Source organism: Phyllostomus discolor, chromosome 3 (genome assembly GCF_004126475.2).
Source record: "Phyllostomus discolor isolate MPI-MPIP mPhyDis1 chromosome 3, mPhyDis1.pri.v3, whole genome shotgun sequence".
NCBI classification, from domain to species: domain Eukaryota; kingdom Metazoa; phylum Chordata; class Mammalia; order Chiroptera; family Phyllostomidae; genus Phyllostomus; species Phyllostomus discolor.
In genome coordinates, this window is record NC_040905.2 from 22,682,870 (window position 1) to 22,700,705 (window position 17,836).

Below are 17,836 nucleotides of genomic sequence, written 5' to 3' on the forward strand. Positions count from 1 at the left end.
ACTTTGTGTGTGAGTGATTTTTAGTCCATTGATACCCTCTACCAGTCGTTCTCACAGTGAGGTTTCTGGGCCACCAGGAATAGGAAGGACGGGGGAGCTGTGCTTTAGCAACAAACCCTCCAGGTGCTTTCCATGCACATTAAGGTTTGAGAACCACTGCTACCCACCACTCTTGCTATAAGGCATCTGACAAACATTCGCATTTCAAAAGACAAAGCAAGCAAAAAAACGCAAATTTTTAATCTTTGGTGAAGCGTCCTCTCTGTCGCACTTCCCCCCACAACACAGGAGTTCCTGATGCTCCTTGAAGACCCCAGCCCATCGTGCCAGGTCATAGAGCCCCAACTTGCTATCCTTGAGCTATTTCTAAAGGCTCCTTCAAGAATATTGAGTGTACACAAAGTTTCTTTCACTGACGTCCAATTCTGTTCAATTAATGTCGGAAAAATTGGTGTCTTGATGATTGGAGGCTCTTCCCACACACTTTTCACATGTCCTTATTTGACTCTAGAAGTTCTAAAGAAAAGCTGATGATTGGCAAGATTCATGAAATACTCTGATAATTCAAATCAAATAAATAACCCCAAAGTCATTTCTATGTATCCTAGAGTCAGGCACATAATTCTTTATTTGTTTATTTTAGTGGCAGTAGGGCTTTTCCTAATTATACTCTTCTTAAGAAGGTATCACCAAGAGTTCACAGTGCTGGGAAGGTTATAGTTAGCCTGGAGCATTCTGAGTGCTGTTAACAAGAAAAGATGGTCTTAAAAGATGGTCTTAAAAAGATGGTCTTAGTTACAATTAACCCCCAAAATATATTTCTATGTTTTCATCCAGCCAGTGTCCTACAAAGGGGATTCACCTAGCTATTGGCTCCAATAGTCTTTAGTGCTCGTGTCAAATGTGCGACTCTTCTCTGCAGACACCACCTAAATTGATGTATCTTGCTTGGATAAATTGAATGTTGTTCACATTCTCTGACCAGATAATCATACTGCATTGTCCCAGATGCTTTGAAGTTAATTACTTAAAATCCAATATACTTAGAATGGTAAAATAGAAGACTTAAAATTAGGACTTCCAGAAAATAAATGGAATAAGCACAGCTGTGAGCCCAGACCCACACCTGTCATTGCTAATATTCAAACAAGACATAAAATTCTTGTCTCGGGAATCTTATGATCTAATGGGAAAGATCAGAGATGGATTTATCCTGAAGCTCAGGCAGCAAAATGTCAAGGCCCCTCATTTGCATGGTTCTTACAAAGAGATCTTGTACCCAACTTTGAGTTCATGATTTCAAATTACTTTCTTCAAATGAACCACTAAAATTGTGTCAGCTTCAGACCCCCATAACACTCAGATTCACCCCTGTATTACACAGACTGTGAGTGAGTAAACACATAAGCAAGATAATTTTAAGTGCCATGCAGAAACTAGAAGCTGACCTGATAGAGAGTGACAAGACTATTTTCAACTGGGAGATCAGAAAAGCTCTCCGGAGCTAAGACCTAGATGAAAATGCCTCAGAGGGATTTACAAGAGGGATGACTAAAAGTTTTTTAACATTAATTTTCATTGAGTTTATTTTCATACTTACCGTGTGTTAGATAGAAACTTATTCCTGCGGTAGACTGATGTTAAATTTGGAGAGATTAATAACTTTGCAGAAGTTAAGTCCTGCTCATATTGTGTTTTTTCGCAGGTAGGTTCAATAAAACTCCTTTGTGGCTTGCAGATTTTATTATCAATACATTAGCGTTTGTTCTAGGTATTTTTTATTCTACTATCTCATGACTCTTCTCCTAGGAATATTTGGATATTTAAAAACCAATATAGATAGACTGTAGATGATAGATAGATAGATGATAGATAGGTAAGAGGAGAGAAAAAGAAGAGAGGAGAGGAGAATATTTCAGCAAGCCTAGTAAACTAAATTATTTGGAATTAAACCATAATGTGTGTATTTTTCTGTGTATATATCCAGTTCTGACTTTATCACTGTTTTCATTATCCCTATATCATACATCACATAATTACTTTTCAATCAATGAACCACATATAGGACAAACTACATCTGATGGTGGTTACACAAGATTATAGTGGGGCTGAAATATTCCTCTTGCCTAGTGACATTGTAGCCATCACAACATCATAGCACAACACATTTCTCGTGTATTTGTATTGGCATAAACAAACCTACTGTGACACCATGTGTATAAAAGGATAACACATACCATTACAGTAGTAGGCTATATCATCCGGGTTTGTGTAAACCTCTGATGTTTGCACAATAGTGAAACTGCCTAATGAGGCATTTCTCAGAACATATCCCTATTGTTATTCATATGACTGTATGGTCTAATACATGGAGAAATAAACAAAAATGCATTAAAAGTAAAAGGTAGAATTGATGTTCATGTAATCTGTAAATAGCTTTTATGTCTTATGTAAATGGGATAATTAGGAAGTAGGGGGTGGTTAGGTTCTAAACACCATTTTTCAGCTTATGTAGCAATATAAAAATATTAATCATGGTAATTTATATTTACTCACCTAGTAGCTTCTTTGTATCTTTTCATTTTAAAATTAGAGACACATAATGATGTCTTGGGTGATGAATGTTAACTAGATTTATTATGGTGATCATTTTGGAATATATGCAAATACTGAATCATTGTGTTGTACACCTGAAACTAATATAATGTTGTATGTCAATCAAAACTCAATTTCTAAAAAAGTATTAGATACACTTTCCTGTAAGTTCTATAAGTTAGTAGTCTCTTTTCACTATAATGCTTTTTTTTTTCTGTGTAAAACTCTTATGCTACTACAACATGCTTCTTCTGAGTTCTGGGTCCAGAGTAAGCATTTATAAAGTCACCTAATGTTAACATCCAAATCATCAGGTTCAAGCCAAGATCTATTTGAAACATATCTATGCTGCTATGTTAAAATTAATGAGTAAGAGCAGGGTCTCTAAGAGATATTTATACACTCAGGTTCACAGCATCATTAGTCACAATGGGTAAAAGTGAAAGCAACACAACTATCAATTGACAGATGAATGGAAAAGCAAATTTAGATTATACATTCAAGGTAATATTATTCAGGCTTAAAAGGGGAGGAATTTCTGATGCGTTACAACATGGATGAACACAGAGGACATCATGCTAACTGAAATAAGCTAAGTATAAAAAGACAAATGTTGTATGATTCCATTTATATGAGTTTCCTCAAGTAGTCAAATTCTTAAAGACACAAAGTAGAAAGATGACTTTCAGAGGATAAGGGGAGTGGAAAATGGAGAGTTATTATTTAATGAATACAGTGTTTCAGTTTTGCAGGATAAGGAAAGTTCTAGAACTTGGTTGCAGGATCATGTGAATTGACTGAACCCTACTGAACTTTATACTTAAACAGGTTAAGATGGTTATGTGTATCTTACCACAAATACATTTTTAAACTTTTTTAAAGGGAAAAAAATTTAGTGCCCCCTGGAATCCTTTGCAGCCAAATTTCCACCATGGAAATGATGACATTGCCCAAGGGGAAGATGGAATAATGTGACTGGAACAAATCTGGACCCCTGAGTCACTAATGATGCAGAGCACAGCTTTTCACCTATGTTGAATACTTAATTTAGTCTATTACATGAGAGATAAATAAATGTGAATCATCAAATTATACTATATAGAAAGAATTCTCCTACTTCAGTTTTAGTCCCAGGTTTGCTACTGCCTGACTGAATAATCTCAGACAAGTTGCCATTTTCTAAATTCAAAAATAAGAGCATCTTACTAGATCTGAGATTTAACAATGGTGCTTCACAGTATTTGAATTCTCACATTTTAAAAATTATTTCAGAGGACAGTTTTGATCGAAGGAGAAAGAATAGGGGTTAAGGGAGGGAGAAGGCATAAGAATCATCAGGCCGTTGGTTCTCAGACCCTTCACTTACTCTCACATCAGCCAGTGCAACTCTCTAATTTACCTATTAAGCATCCAAGGAGAACTTGAACAAAGAATTCTGCAATTAAAAACATTTATCAAAAACTACTAAGCTCTAAGACCTCTAAGACATTTACCTTCTGTAATTCTGTGCTTGCAGGAGTTAAAAGTTGTTCCTCAGTAGTGATGGATTTTTCTCTGAAACATCTGTGCTCTTTTTCTCATTTGTCCATTGCAATTGGTGGCACGTACCTGATAAGTGATCTGAGTCATAAAATCCATTATTATAAACTGTAATATTCTTTGTGCAAATTAACTAGGTTATCCACAGATCTAAGATATGATCTTGACCTCATTAATATGGTACTTGAGTCATCTTAGCTTTAAAAAGTAAAAAATAGTTGGGTTTTTTAAAAGATTTTATTTATTTATTTTTAAAGAGCGGGGAAGGGAAGGAGAAAGAGAGGGAAAGAAACATCAATGTGTGGTTGCCTCTCATGTGCCCCCCACTGGACACCTGGCCTGCAACCCAGGCCTGTGCCCTGACTGGGAATCGAACCAGCGACCCTTTGGTTTGCAGCCCACGCTCAGTCCACTGAGCTATACCAGCCAGGGCTGTAAGGAATAGTTTGATTATCTAGTGAGTTCATCAATATCTGGTGTCTTTAATGTTTATTTTAGAAGCATCCTAAAGGAGTAATAAAACTAATTGTTCTATCATATATTGATGTATTTTTAAGACTATATTCATTGATTTTTAGGAAGAGGGGAAGGGAGGGAGAAAGAGAGAGTGAGAAATATTGATGTGTGAGAGAAACACACCCCCCAACCAGGGACCTAGCCTACAACCAAGGCATGTGTCCCACGTGGAATCAAACCAGTGACCTTTCAGTTGGCAGGACAATGCCCAATCCACTGAGTCACACCAGTCAGGGTAATATATATATTTATTTTTATTAAAATTATTTTACCCTTTTTGCTTTTTTAATTTCTTAAAAGATTTTGTTTATTTATTTTTAGAGAGAGAAGGGAGGGAGAAAGAGAGAGAGAGAGAAACATCAATGTGCGGTTGCTGGGGGCCATGGCCTGCAACCCAGACATGTGCCCTGACTGGGAATCGAACCTGCGATGCTTTGGTTCACAGCCTGTGCTCAATCCACTGAGCTACACTAGCCAGAGCTAGGGTAATATATTTTTTACTCAATACTCTATCCTGTGATTCTTGTAATGGTGTCTATTGTATGTCATTCTGCCATATTGGCAAAGTCTTTTCTTTGACATATTGACAATTAAAATCTGATCGATCTGAGTAACCAAGATTACTTTCAAGAGATAACATTTCTTAGTGTCCAGATTTCACTCCTCTTGATTATACAACATAACACTCATAAATTTATGTCTAAGATTCAATCTTTACACTCAAATAAATAGGTAATCTTATTTTTAACAATTTCTCAATATTCACTCTAAATTTAGATATGCTCAATTATCTTTCAATAAGCTCATTTTTAAAAATCTAAATTAACATTGACAGCAAAGCTCAATCAAAAATGGCAACTTAAATTCCCAAAACACTCTTAGTTAATGCCATAAGATTTAATCCCTAATAATACACTCTTCTGAATCAAAGCACTATTATAAAAAAAAATCATAGTTAAAATACTTTCAGTGAGACAAAAGTAGGTTTACTGTTGTTAATATGGAAAGTAATACAATAATTAATAAATAATAATACAAGAATAAACTCTTGTGTTTCACATACTCACAAATGTAAGCCTACTTTTGCCACGCCCTGTACAAAATATAATAGTGTTCATTTTACTTCGCAAATTTTTTTGTCATGGAATTTCATGATCTTTAAGACTTTGAAAACGACTTATCAGTTGTCATAAATTTCAGACGAATATCAGAAAGTGTAGCACAGCACACTAATTTCGAGTTTTATTTTTCTCAGAGTATGTTAAGCCTGGAGGCAGCAGCTTCGGCATAGGTGCAACATTTCAGGAAGGTCAAGGTCTCTAGAATTGAAGGCACTTCCATGCTGGGCAAAAGAAGGATAAACCACTCCAGGTACCATATCCATGCTCAAGAGACAGAGTGCCAAACTTTCTCTTTATGAAAAGTTGTCAAATGACCATCATAACACGAACAAAAGCATAGACAGAGGAGGGAGATTTAAGTTTCCGCATTTGCCTCTTTGTCCAGTGTGTTCTCGTACAACCGGATGAAATGACTGCTAGTGAGTCAAAAAGGTTTGGTTTGGTTTAGTTTGGTTTGGTTTTGAGAGCTGGGTCTTGTTTGTACTACATATGTTTCCCGTAGTTACTACCATGAAAGGTAAACTTGCACAAACCAGGTAGCAACACAATTCTCAGAAACCACAAGGTTCCCAGCCATCTCTGTGCTGCAGGCCAGGGTGCTTGCCCCTCCCCCAAGGCGTGGGAGGCCGTTCCCCTGAGGGGATTAGGAGTCAGGTGACTAAGCAAATCCCAGGAGATTATCCGACTGGGTGTGTCCCATCACCTGAGCCCTACATAAGAGACTGGGCCTCCCTCAGATCCCACGTATCGCAGGTCCCAGAGGTGCAATCCGGAGGCTGGTTCTCTGCTGCGATTTTGAAGAAGGAAGGATTGGGACCACACCGAGGTTTCTGACCTACAGACTGCAACCAGTAAGTCGGTGGGGATGTCTGTGGGCACCGGCTAGATATTGATAGAAAACAAACAGCAAACCTGACCCTAGCACTTTTCAGCATTCCCACTGCAGGTCGCTGCTCAGACCTCCCAGCACCAGGCCCTGTGTCTTCCAGCGCCGGGATGAGTAAGGCCGGCTTGTCCTCCAGCACCAAAGCTTTGGACACAGGTGTGTGCCGTCAGCCTGCTGTCGCTCGCCAGGGCCCCGGGACCAGCGACCCCCGCAGAATCCCGGCGCACCGATCTGAGGAACTGCAGAAAGCCTCTGACCACCAAGGCGGGATCAGGCGTCAGGAAGGCTCGGACCCGCGGGCAGGTGCGAGGCAAGAGTCCCAGTCGTCTCCTCCTGCCGCCAAGAGACTGAAAAGAAACGCCATAGAGAGAGAGGGAAAACGCGAGGCGGACGAAGAGGAGGCTCAGAAGGTGAAACTCCTGAAGTCTTTGTCGGAGGAGCAGCTGAACCGCTATGAAGTGTATCGCTGCTCGGCCTTTCCCAGGGCGACGGTGAAACATCTGATCCAGAGAGCCGCCAACGGCACCTCGGTGTCGCCGAACGTGGTCATTGCCGTGGCCGGACTGGCCAAGGTCTTCGTCGGGGAGGTGGTGGAAGAGGCCCTGGACGTGTGCGAGAGGTGGGGGGAAACACCCCCGCTGCAACCCAGGCATCTCCGGGAGGCCGTTCGCAGGTTGAGCTCCAAGGGGAAAGTCCCCAACACCAGGCCCAGAAACGTCTTGTTCTAGGCCAGCGCCCACGAGGGCCTGTGGCTGATGGAGCAAGACGGGTTGTGGACTTCTGCGTCTGAGACTCTGGGCAATGCTGCTTCTCTATCTCAGGCCATCAAGAATTCACCCAGGACAGATGTTTAACTCAAAACTGCAATATTGGTTGCAACAATATGAAGGCATTCAGCCTTGGCTAACTAGCGAGCGCCTTTTAGGGAGCCCTGAGGCATTTAACTCGGGTTAGCTGGATGAAGAACAGTGCAAGGATGAAACCTGGCATCCTCCGGGAGGGAACTGCTTGGAAAGAGGAAAAAAAACCTTCCCAGGTTGCTGTGAGGTTTCCCTTTGGAGCTGGGAGTGGCTATGACTTCGGAGGCTTCTTCCCTGTGCTCTTAGGTAGATGCAACAATCAGGTTTCCTGGGTGATTCTCTACCCTGAATGGCAAGGGTATAGCAGAAGTGAAAACGTTTGTCCTTGTAAATAGTTAAGTTTATCCTGTGTTTTTATTTGAGTGACCAACCATTAAACTGTTTAAATTTGCAAAAATAAAAATAAAACCACAAAGCCTTCTTGTCTCAGAAATGGCTGTTTTCCTTGTCCTTCCCACAAGTGGGAATACAAGGGTTATACAAGTGTTATACGAGTGTTTTGTGTCAGAGGGTGATCTTTGACCTGCTTAGAGAGCCAGCACAGCCTCGGGCCTCCTAGGACACTGGAGACAAAACCAAATCCCCCAAAACACTGTATAACAGCTATTATATTTTCGTTATAAGTGCAGTTTGTAATATTTGTCATACTGTGTGATAGGCCAGTGTTTTATAAGCACCAGAATTTATTTCAAAACAGTCTGAAAATACATTTGTTTTGCCAATTTACCCAGAATCCCCAGAACCTCAACACCTGAGTCAATTACTGAGTAACAGATGTTGTCAATATGAACTAAACAGGCTTATCAAGAGTTGCAACTTACGCTAATTTTTACTTGTACATGTATTGTAATACAGAACTCTTCATTACAAAGTCTGAGATTTGTTTTCAAATGGTCATCACCGTTCACAGCATAACTGTGATGCCCACAGTGCTGTATGAGTCTGTTTAACTTGGCCCCGTGGCCTCTCAAACACCCAGTACAGGCAAAAGAATATAATAAGCCCCACTGTGCAGTTCTAATACTAAAAGGACGGTATCTTCTATTTTTCTCACCCTGAAGCCAAAACTAACCCCACACAAAATATTTTATTTCTCCTCAAATTTCCTCTTTGCCTTTATATGGGGACCCATCATAGAAAGAATCTATCATTATTCAGGTGTTTTGTTTACAGTAAGTTTTGAGACTGGCAAGAATAATCGAGTTCTATTTAATACCACGATATTCCGTTACACTCTCATTTACCAGCCAGCTTCCTATATCAGTGACTATAATGAAGTAGACCAGGAAGCAAAAAGAGAGATGGGGGTCAGAGCTCCTTGGAAGAGTCCGTGGAGCTGAGAGGACTGCCTCGGGAAATAAAGTGATTGAACCTGAAACAAGTAAGATGCAAAGGATTCGACTTCTCCCAACCTTTGTATTGCTCGAAGCTCTCTCTCTCTCTCCGGGGTCAGTGAAGAAGATTTGGAAGATATTTTCTGGGTAAATAACATCATGCCTGTGGCTTCTGAACCATGGAGGGAAAGAGAACCTAGCCCAAGTTGGTGCAAGCAGGGAACAGCATTTGGCCTGAAGCAGTGATGGTGTCCATTGGACACACAGCTGAAAGCTCTTAGGGCCACCTGTAGGACTTACTGCTTTTAGTGGGGTCTGAGTATGACTCGACCACTGACTGCTGAAGCAAGTTCCACTAAGGTCTCAGACGTCAGATCAGGAACAGGGCTTCAGAATTGTTCTCTCAGATGGGAACAATGGAATGGCTGAAAAGATGCAACATCTTGATGCATTCCAAGACTTTTTACTGTATAATGTCAAATATCCAAGGTTCTCGCAAAGGAATTCTATATGTAATCTGGTACCATTCCAAGAGAAATCTCTGAAAGCCCTCATGAACGCTTTGTTGTGTGCCATTAACAATGTAGGTGTCCCCTGGAGCTTCCCTACCATTCTAAACTGCATCAGACAATATATGAATGGAGACTTCCTAGAAAAATGCAGTCTCCAGTTGGTGCTTTTTTGGTAAAAGGATGCATAACAAAGAAAATATACTTGACTGTGTATTTTTCAGTGCTTTAGTATCACTCTGGGATAAGGCCAGTGCTTTACCACCACCTCCTAAAAAAACGTATCAGTATACATCCAAACAAAAGTTATCTAATCTAGTTCCACTATACCACGGGCATATTATCTAAGGAATAGGCTTCAAACATACAAAGATCTGTGGCAACTAAACATAAAATGTACACAAAGTAGACAAGTTTAAACAATCAGTGGATAGGTTTATGTTTTCTATGAAGGAGGGCAACATCAGGGGGCTAAGCTAGATAATCACATATAATGAAGCAGGGGAAGGGCTTTCCTAAACTGAACTAAATACTGATCATATGTCATAGTGTCATAAGTTACTTGAATACTGGAGAAGACATAAAATTCCATGTTAGGAGCAATTTATAAACAAAAGGAACCTAGTAGAGTAGGTAACCCTCAAAAATTATAGACTTGTGGGGAAATAGGAAAGATACACAATGGATAACTCATCTTGCATTAACTCAAGAGTCATCACTCTGCCTTGGAGGCAAAAAGGAGTAAGAAAGTTCCTTACTGTTCCCGATTTCTTACCCCACACTTCTCCCGCAGGCATTTCTTTGGAGTACACTGTGTATCTTTACTAGCTGTATTTTCTGTCACTCCCTTGAAGCAAGAACCGGATATTGCCTTTCAGAAGCTGTCCTCTCTCTACTGTCTGGAAAACGGTAGAAAAGATAGAGGGTGAGCATCAAGATCAGCCATTATAATTTTTTTAAAAAATGACACATGTATTTCCTAAGGGCAAAGACTATAGACTCTAAACACACAAAGCAAATACATGCTCAAAACTAAGCACAAAAACTGAACCTTCACTATCATCATGAGAAATGATAACTGCTGTAGCTCTGTATGTATCTATGATTTCAGTTTCAGTTTAACACTGACAGATGAAGCAACAAAGAAATAAGTAAAAATATGAGACATGAGTTAAATTACAGTGATGAGAGAAATAGAATCTAGATTTCTCTTCCTCATGCGGAAATTCCTTTTTTGGATTTAGTGAACATTCTACACCTCCAACTTTAACTTTTCCTTAAATGCACCAAACCCATTGGCCGTGTAATCTTTTCCTTCATTTGTACTGGTCCTTCGCCTGAAACTCCTTCTTCCCTTTCTTCTAGAGCAGGGCTGTCAAACTCATTTTCGTCAGGGGCCACGTCAGCCTCACGGTTGCCTTCAAAGGGCCAAATGTAATTTCAACTCCTTAACAGTTAAAGAGTAGTTACATTTATACAGTCCTAAAATTATTTCGGCCCATTGAAGGCAGCCTTGAGGCTGATGTGGCCCCCGGTGAAAATGAGTTTGACACCCCTGCTCTAGAGTATATGGTTCATTCGTGGAAGCCTGGCCAATACCTGACTTTTCTAGAAGGGGCTCCTGACTCCAGTATCATTTTGTTCTTTCTATAGTATGCCATCTCTAGTCATGAGTTGGCACTGGATTATATTCTGCCTTGTTCTTTCCATCGTTGGCTTTACGTCCCACATTATACTGAAACCCCTCCTCAAGCTCGGAGCCAAGGCATTCTCTAGGACAACAGCAAACAGTAAGCATTGTAAAGTGCCATGATTTTTTGATGTTCAAAATGTAACCTTTTTTTTTTTGCCCAAGGATTCAGGTTGTGAAAGAGTTAATGCATTAAATTTAGGATTTCCCATTTCCCAGATTCTGTAAAGATAAAACATTGCACCAGGAGTATGGCTCTTATCAAGATATGCATTCATTCCTGTCTACCAAAGCATATGAAAATCAGAGGGATAAACACAAATGGAAAGATCATTTTTCCCATGAACAAAGCTTGAGAACAACCATATGTCTAAAATTTTGTAGGTATTATCTCCTCTGGAAGCAGAAAGAGAATATGTAAAGTTCATACCCAATGGACTACACCAGTAAGTTTTAAATTGATTTATATTCTAAGTAACTTGCATCATTACTTCACTAATTGTAAATTACTCCTACAAAATCCAGAATTGTATATTCTGACTAAATAACTTAGTAGTACTTCTCATATAAAGACAGTAGTCCCTACTTGAACCAAATAATTGAACCCAAATTCTTAATGTTTTCTTCATTTTTATAGTATTGGCCTCTAATCAATATTACATTAAATGTTAATGGGCCTATATTGTAGCCCTGGCTGGTGTGGCTCAGTGAACTGAGTGCCAGTTTGAGAACCAAAAGGTCGCCAGTTCAGTTCCCCGTTGGTGCACGTGCCTGGTTTTCAGGCCTGGTCCCCAGCTGGGTGTATGTGCTTCTCTCCCTCACTTTCCCCCTCCGTTCCTCTCTCTCTAAAAATAAATAGGTAAATAAATATTTTTTAAAAAATAAATAAACCCCTACATAAATATTTTTTAAAAAATAAACCCCTACACAAATGCAGGGTTCTTTAAAAGTCCTGCATTTTAATACTTTAAAGTGAAATTAGTCAAATGTTTGATGCTTCTTTGGCTTTTCCTCTGGAATTTCAGTGAATACAGAACACTACAGCAATATCTAGCATTTATTTGACAATATGTATTAAACAAAAGTTCATGTAGTATTAAAATTGCTAAATATGTCCACTATTATACATTTAAGAGTAATCTAATCACTTAAATTATTGGAGCTTTGTTAATAGAATCAACAATAAAAATAATAGTGCTCAAAAATAAAGTTTAATTTGAATTTATAATAGTCAGTTGTGGATGATACTGGCCTGCAGTATCCCTCTTGGCTGCGAATGCTCGTCAAAACATGCTAAAAACATACACAGAGACAACCAGGTCCTGTGGGGGATAGGAGCAGCAGGGCCACTCCTCACGTGGGGAGCGCCTTGGCCACCCTCTCTCCTGGAGGGCACCACTTGGCCACCCTCCCTGGTGGGGAGAGCGCCCCATTCCTCCTGCAGAGAGGCTTTTTATTGGTTTTGTTTGAATAAGAATTCAGGTAAAAGCTCATTACTCATTGCTAGGAAGTAAGGATCAAACAATAGATAACAAGAAACTCTGAGGGCCTGTTTTGAGTCAAGGTCAAAGAACTGTAAGACTTTGAGGAACAAACTTACTTCTTCCTTGGACCCTTATCATTCAACTGAGAGCATTCTAAACAAAGCAGGTTTCACAGGATTTTACATATTCTTTATTAGGCCTGATCACCCAGGGAACCCGCCCTTTTCAGCACAGAGCTGCACCACCCTGTCATTGTTTCAGGCTTAGGTGGAGCAAGGGAAGTAAGGCAGTCAAGAGATTAGGAGATTTTCTCACAGACAATGAGGACTCAGGCTATGTCAAAGCTGAGGAGTGAGGGTCCATCACCCCCTTTTGCTGGCCCCCAAAGTCCTTTCTTGGGGGCCCCTCACGTGATCGTGCCTATCTTAGGTCGTTCCCCCCTTGGGGAATCTTACCCATCATTGGCTAACCGACCAAGCTTTGGGGTTCAGTTATGAATGAAGCAGCAGAAGCAGCGCTCCTGCCGGGGAGATAAGCTTTTGTCTCCTCGCTGGTTTATGGTCCAAGGCCACTCCCTCAGCCTTAGCCTTGGTGGGGTTACAGCTTCTGATACCAGGCAGGGCAGTTCCCAACAGTCAATTACAATATTCAAAGTTCTGAGCATTTAACTAAAAATTATACTTCACTAACATGAAGGGGAGATGGAGATGATAGAACCACACCTGTGAAATTTGTGCTTAATTCAGAATCTGTACTTCCCTCCTCCAACAAGACGTATTTACACCAGAGCCTTTCTAAGTCACGTAGGGTGCCCGTTTCAACCTCCAGCATGTTCACTATAATCGTGTAGACAGACTCTGAGCAGAACAGAATTCAAGTCAGGGAATAAGAACCATCCACGAGTGGAAAATAAACCCCTGGAGGTGGGGAAACAATGAGGGCATACAAGGTTTTGATAGAGACTGACTACACAATTATTTCTCATTATGCTCTAACAAGAGTCTGGATCTGTCTTAGCTTTTTTAACTTTTTTCTCTTAAAAACAATGTGGTTCTTTACCTGCAGGCTAGAGAAAGGCCTAAATCAATGGTCTCTAAAATGGGTGGAATTGGAGGTCATATACCCTAGGAGGCAGACAAGATAATCAATTGTTATGTGAGAGGAAAAATGTTACAACTTTGATTTATGTTTATTTTGATGTAAAAAATTAAACATTTACTAATATTGAATACACAAAATGACTATCACACATGAATAAAAACTATAAATAAGTATATTTATGTAGGGTTATTCAAAAATGTTTTAATGATGAGATACATGCAATGTTCTACTAGATATAACTCTGCAAAAGAGAAAAACAGAAAAAGACTACTGGCTATAACTGCCTATCACATGTTCATTGATCTGACGTATTTTTCTTCTGTAGATTAAAATATGTATTCATCTCAGCATAATCTAATAGTCCATATTCCAGTTTCATCAATTGTCCCAGCAATGACCTAAATAGCACTTTTTTTCCTGGTATAGAATCAGTTCAAGATCATACATTGCTTTTATATGTATGTCTCTTAAAAAACAGTTACCTAATAGTAAATGAGTAACTCAATCCCTCTCTCCCTCTCTTCCTCTCTCTCTCTATCTCTCTCCCTCTCTTACACACACACACACACACACACAAACACACACACACACATGCACACACACAATGAAAACAAAGATTTCTACCAGAGTTCACACACTTGTGCCAGATAGGAGTTAGAAAAATGGAAGTGGACTATGTGAATTCCAAGATTGTGGAGCACTTATTTAAAAAATACTGTCTTGGATCTGACCCAGAAACTGGCCAGAGATGTGAGTACCTGAATAATTAAAAGTATATAAAGACTGGAAATAGTAAAGTAGTATCTAGTATATGTAGCAAATCTATAAGTCAACTAGCATTGGTCTTTTAATTACATTGCTATTGTTCAAATAGGGGTCTCAAACTCTGAAATATTTTTTTCTTGAATATCTTTACATAAATACATGCTGTCATTTAGCTTTTTCATATCCTTTGTTATTTTTATGTTTTATATTGTTTTTCTATTCTGACCATCATGCTAGGTTATTCTTTTAAATATTTCAAGTCATTGCATTTCAAACTCATCTTGTCAAAGGTATCCTATCCCTTGATTCAATTTCTCAAAGCAAACCAATGAAGATACACAGTGTCAAGGTATATTTATCAAGATACTAAGAGATGAAAATGAAGTCACAAGGCCAATCAATAGCAAAACAGATACACTTAAGTACAAATACTTCTACATTTTAGTTCAACGTTCTGCCCACTGAACCATGAGGCTCTGGTAGGACATCCAGTATATCGGTACTGATCAGCAATTGTCAAATGCTTAACTATGAGTAAAAAAAGCTTTGTGCTCAACCTGCGAATGATACCTAGATCAAAGCAAAACTGCTACCAAACACCACATTCTTGTTTTGTCTACTGTTCCCAAATCCTAGGCTGTAGCCAGCCAACAAAAATCAGCCTTTGTTGGTGGCTTAATTACCTTTTTATCACAGCCATAGTTCCCCCAGTAAGAATAGCAACCCTGACTAAAGCAAATCACAGCGTCACCATTCTGGAAAGAAGAGCTTGAATGTGGGCAATGACTGGGGACAGCATCGCTTGCCAGGTGAAAGTACAGTGTATTGTCACCGGATTTCCCAACAATGACATCTTTGGTCCCCTCCTGACACAGAAGGTTAGATGTGACTCATCAAACATTTATTAGATTTCACCTCTGTTCCTTTTCTTTGCCTACATCAAGCCATATCTTTTACCCTCCAGACCATCTGTTTATACAATAGGGCTTATCCACAGAAATAGAAGCAGTTAAAAACATGTTCAAACAATATGCTTTTCTTATTTTTTAAAGATTTTATTTATTTATTTTTAGAGAGGGAAGGGAGGGAGATAGAGAGGGAGAGAGAAACATCAATGTGTGGTTGCTGGGGGCCGTGGCCTGCAACCCAGGTATGTGGCCTGACTGGGAATCGAACCTGAAATGCTTTGGTTCGCAGCCTGCACTCAATCCACTGAGCTACGCCAGCCAGGGCTACTTTTCTTATTTTTGATGCTTATATGCCATGCCTTATTCTAGTAACTATTTTATCCTGTCACAGCAAGCAAAGAAAGGGTACTTTGAGCAGGAAATTAATTTGATGTTCATAAAATTTTGAAGCCAGAAGAACCTCAATTCTAAATTTTGTTGGGAACTGCCCTGACTGGTATCAGAAGCTGAAATCCCTGCCTAGGCTAAGGCTAAGGGAACGCCCTTGGAACCGTAAGCCAGCAAGGAGACAAGGGCTTGTCTCCCTGGCAGAAATGCTGCTTCTGCTACTGAACCCCAAAAAGCTTGGTCGGTTAGCCAAAGACGGGTAAGATTCCCCACGGGGGGGGAACGACCTAAGGCAGGCACGATCACTTTGGGAGGCCCCCCAAAAGAAGGACTTGGGGGTCTACAGCAAAAGAGGGTGACGGACCCTCGCTCCTCGGCTTTGACATAGCCTGAGTTCTCATCGTCTGGGAGAAAATCTCTTTATTGCCTTAGTTCCCACCTAAGCCTGAAACAATGACAGAGTGGTATAGCTCTGTGCTGAAAGGGCGGATTCCCTGGGTGATCAGGCCTAAGAAAGAACATGTAAATTACTGTGAAACCTTCTTTGTTTAGAATGCTCTCAGATGAATGAGAGGGGTCCAAGGAGAAAGTTAGTTTGCTCCTCAAAGTCTTACAGCTAGGTGTTTGACCCTGACTCAATAGACCAGCAGAGTTCCTTGTTTTCTATAGGTCCTTACTTCCCCCTGATAAGTACTGTACTTTACCTGAATTATTATGCAAAATGAGCCCAATAAAAGCATGTATGGATGGTAAGTCAGGGCCCTCCCCACTGGGGGGGGGTGGCCATTCTGTCCCTACTTCCCCACAGGACCTGGTTGTCTCTGTGTATGTTTGTTTCTCACGTGTTTTTCAGCGAGCCATCCACAGCGTTCTGTGGTCACTGCTGGCCGGTGACCCACGCGCAACAAAATTTTATAGAGTAAAAAGCTGAAGGCCAAGTTGTGAGACTCTCTCGGGTAGCACATAGCAGACTAATATCTGAACTGAGGTCCTCAGGCTCTCCGTTTAAACCCATCATCTCCCACAATGTGCTTCTTTCTCCTTATTACACTATTGATATCAAGCATCCACTCTCTACCACTGCTCAGAAGATATCAGCAAGTGACACTACATGGGAGTGTTAGCTTTTATTCTAATTATCAGCTATTTGTTTTCCTTGTACTGATTAACAAAAATAAGAAATATTGCAATAGTTCTTGGAAACTTACCTATTCTTAAACATAAAATATGTAAGGCCCTGGCTGGCATAGCTCAGTGGATTGAGCGTGGGCTGCGAACCAAAGTATTGCAGGTTCGATTCCCAGTCAGGCCACATGCCTGGGCTCCAGGCCACGGCCCCCAGCAACAGCACATTGATGTTTTTCTCTCTCTTTCTCCCTCCCTTCCTCTCAAAAAATAAAGAAAATCTTAAAAAAAAAAAAAGAAAAAGAAAAAAAGTTGAAAATTGCTGATTAAAAAAACATAAAACATGAAAAGTAGAAAATTTTCATTACAGGTTAGATGATTCATTATAATCATAAACAGCATTGCTCATATAAGTAACAGCGACCAGAACCCTTAGTAATAGATTGGCTTTTATAAAACTAACAAATATTCAAGAAGACTTGCTTTCATTGATAATCATCAGATATCTAAAAACTATATGGAATAAAGACTATATTTTTAAATGTTCACATCAGTTCAGACTAGGTTTTCCACTGAATTAATTAGAAAAAAACTGTGAGTTTCCCTTAGTTCTTAGATTTTGAAATTGCAGACAAAGGATTGACACAAGAGAGACCAAATAAGAGTCAATTGGTGGATCAGTCCACTGTCCTGTTGGTTAAATAACAGCAGAATCCCAGCACACTACAGTGCTCGTGCCACCAATAACACTCAGGAACTAAGGCTGAGGAAGTCGTTTCTGTCTCCCGTCTCATTGACACGGCAAGGCACACGGGTCACCGAGCGTAATGACAGCCATAATCACTCCTATTGGAACTTCTTACACTATTTTTCCTTAGCCAAATCATAGTTAAGTCTTCATGTCTTAAACATTTACATAACATGAATCTGTTATGTCAGCAGAAAGCTCATTCTTGTCATAACTTTAATATTCACTGGGTCCTAGAAATCAGGAAAGAATGTATGTGTTTATAAAT

The 17,836-nt window shown here is 39.9% G+C and overlaps 1 protein-coding gene across 1 annotated transcript; it reads left to right on the forward strand.

The window, feature by feature from the left end:
- The first annotated feature begins 6,767 nt into the window (after positions 1–6,767).
- On the forward strand, positions 6,768–7,656 carry LOC114508324 (transcription initiation factor TFIID subunit 11-like). The gene has a single exon (XM_036020064.1). The coding sequence runs from the start codon at positions 6,768–6,770 to the stop codon at positions 7,383–7,385; it is 618 nt and encodes a 205-aa protein (XP_035875957.1). The 3' UTR covers positions 7,386–7,656.
- Positions 7,657–17,836: the final 10,180 nt, after the last annotated feature.

What these genes read in the sequence shown, in the direction of transcription:
- LOC114508324 (XM_036020064.1), top strand. Translation starts at nt 6,768, where the DNA reads ATGAGTAAGGCCGGCTTGTCCTCCAGCACCAAAGCTTTGGACACAGGT.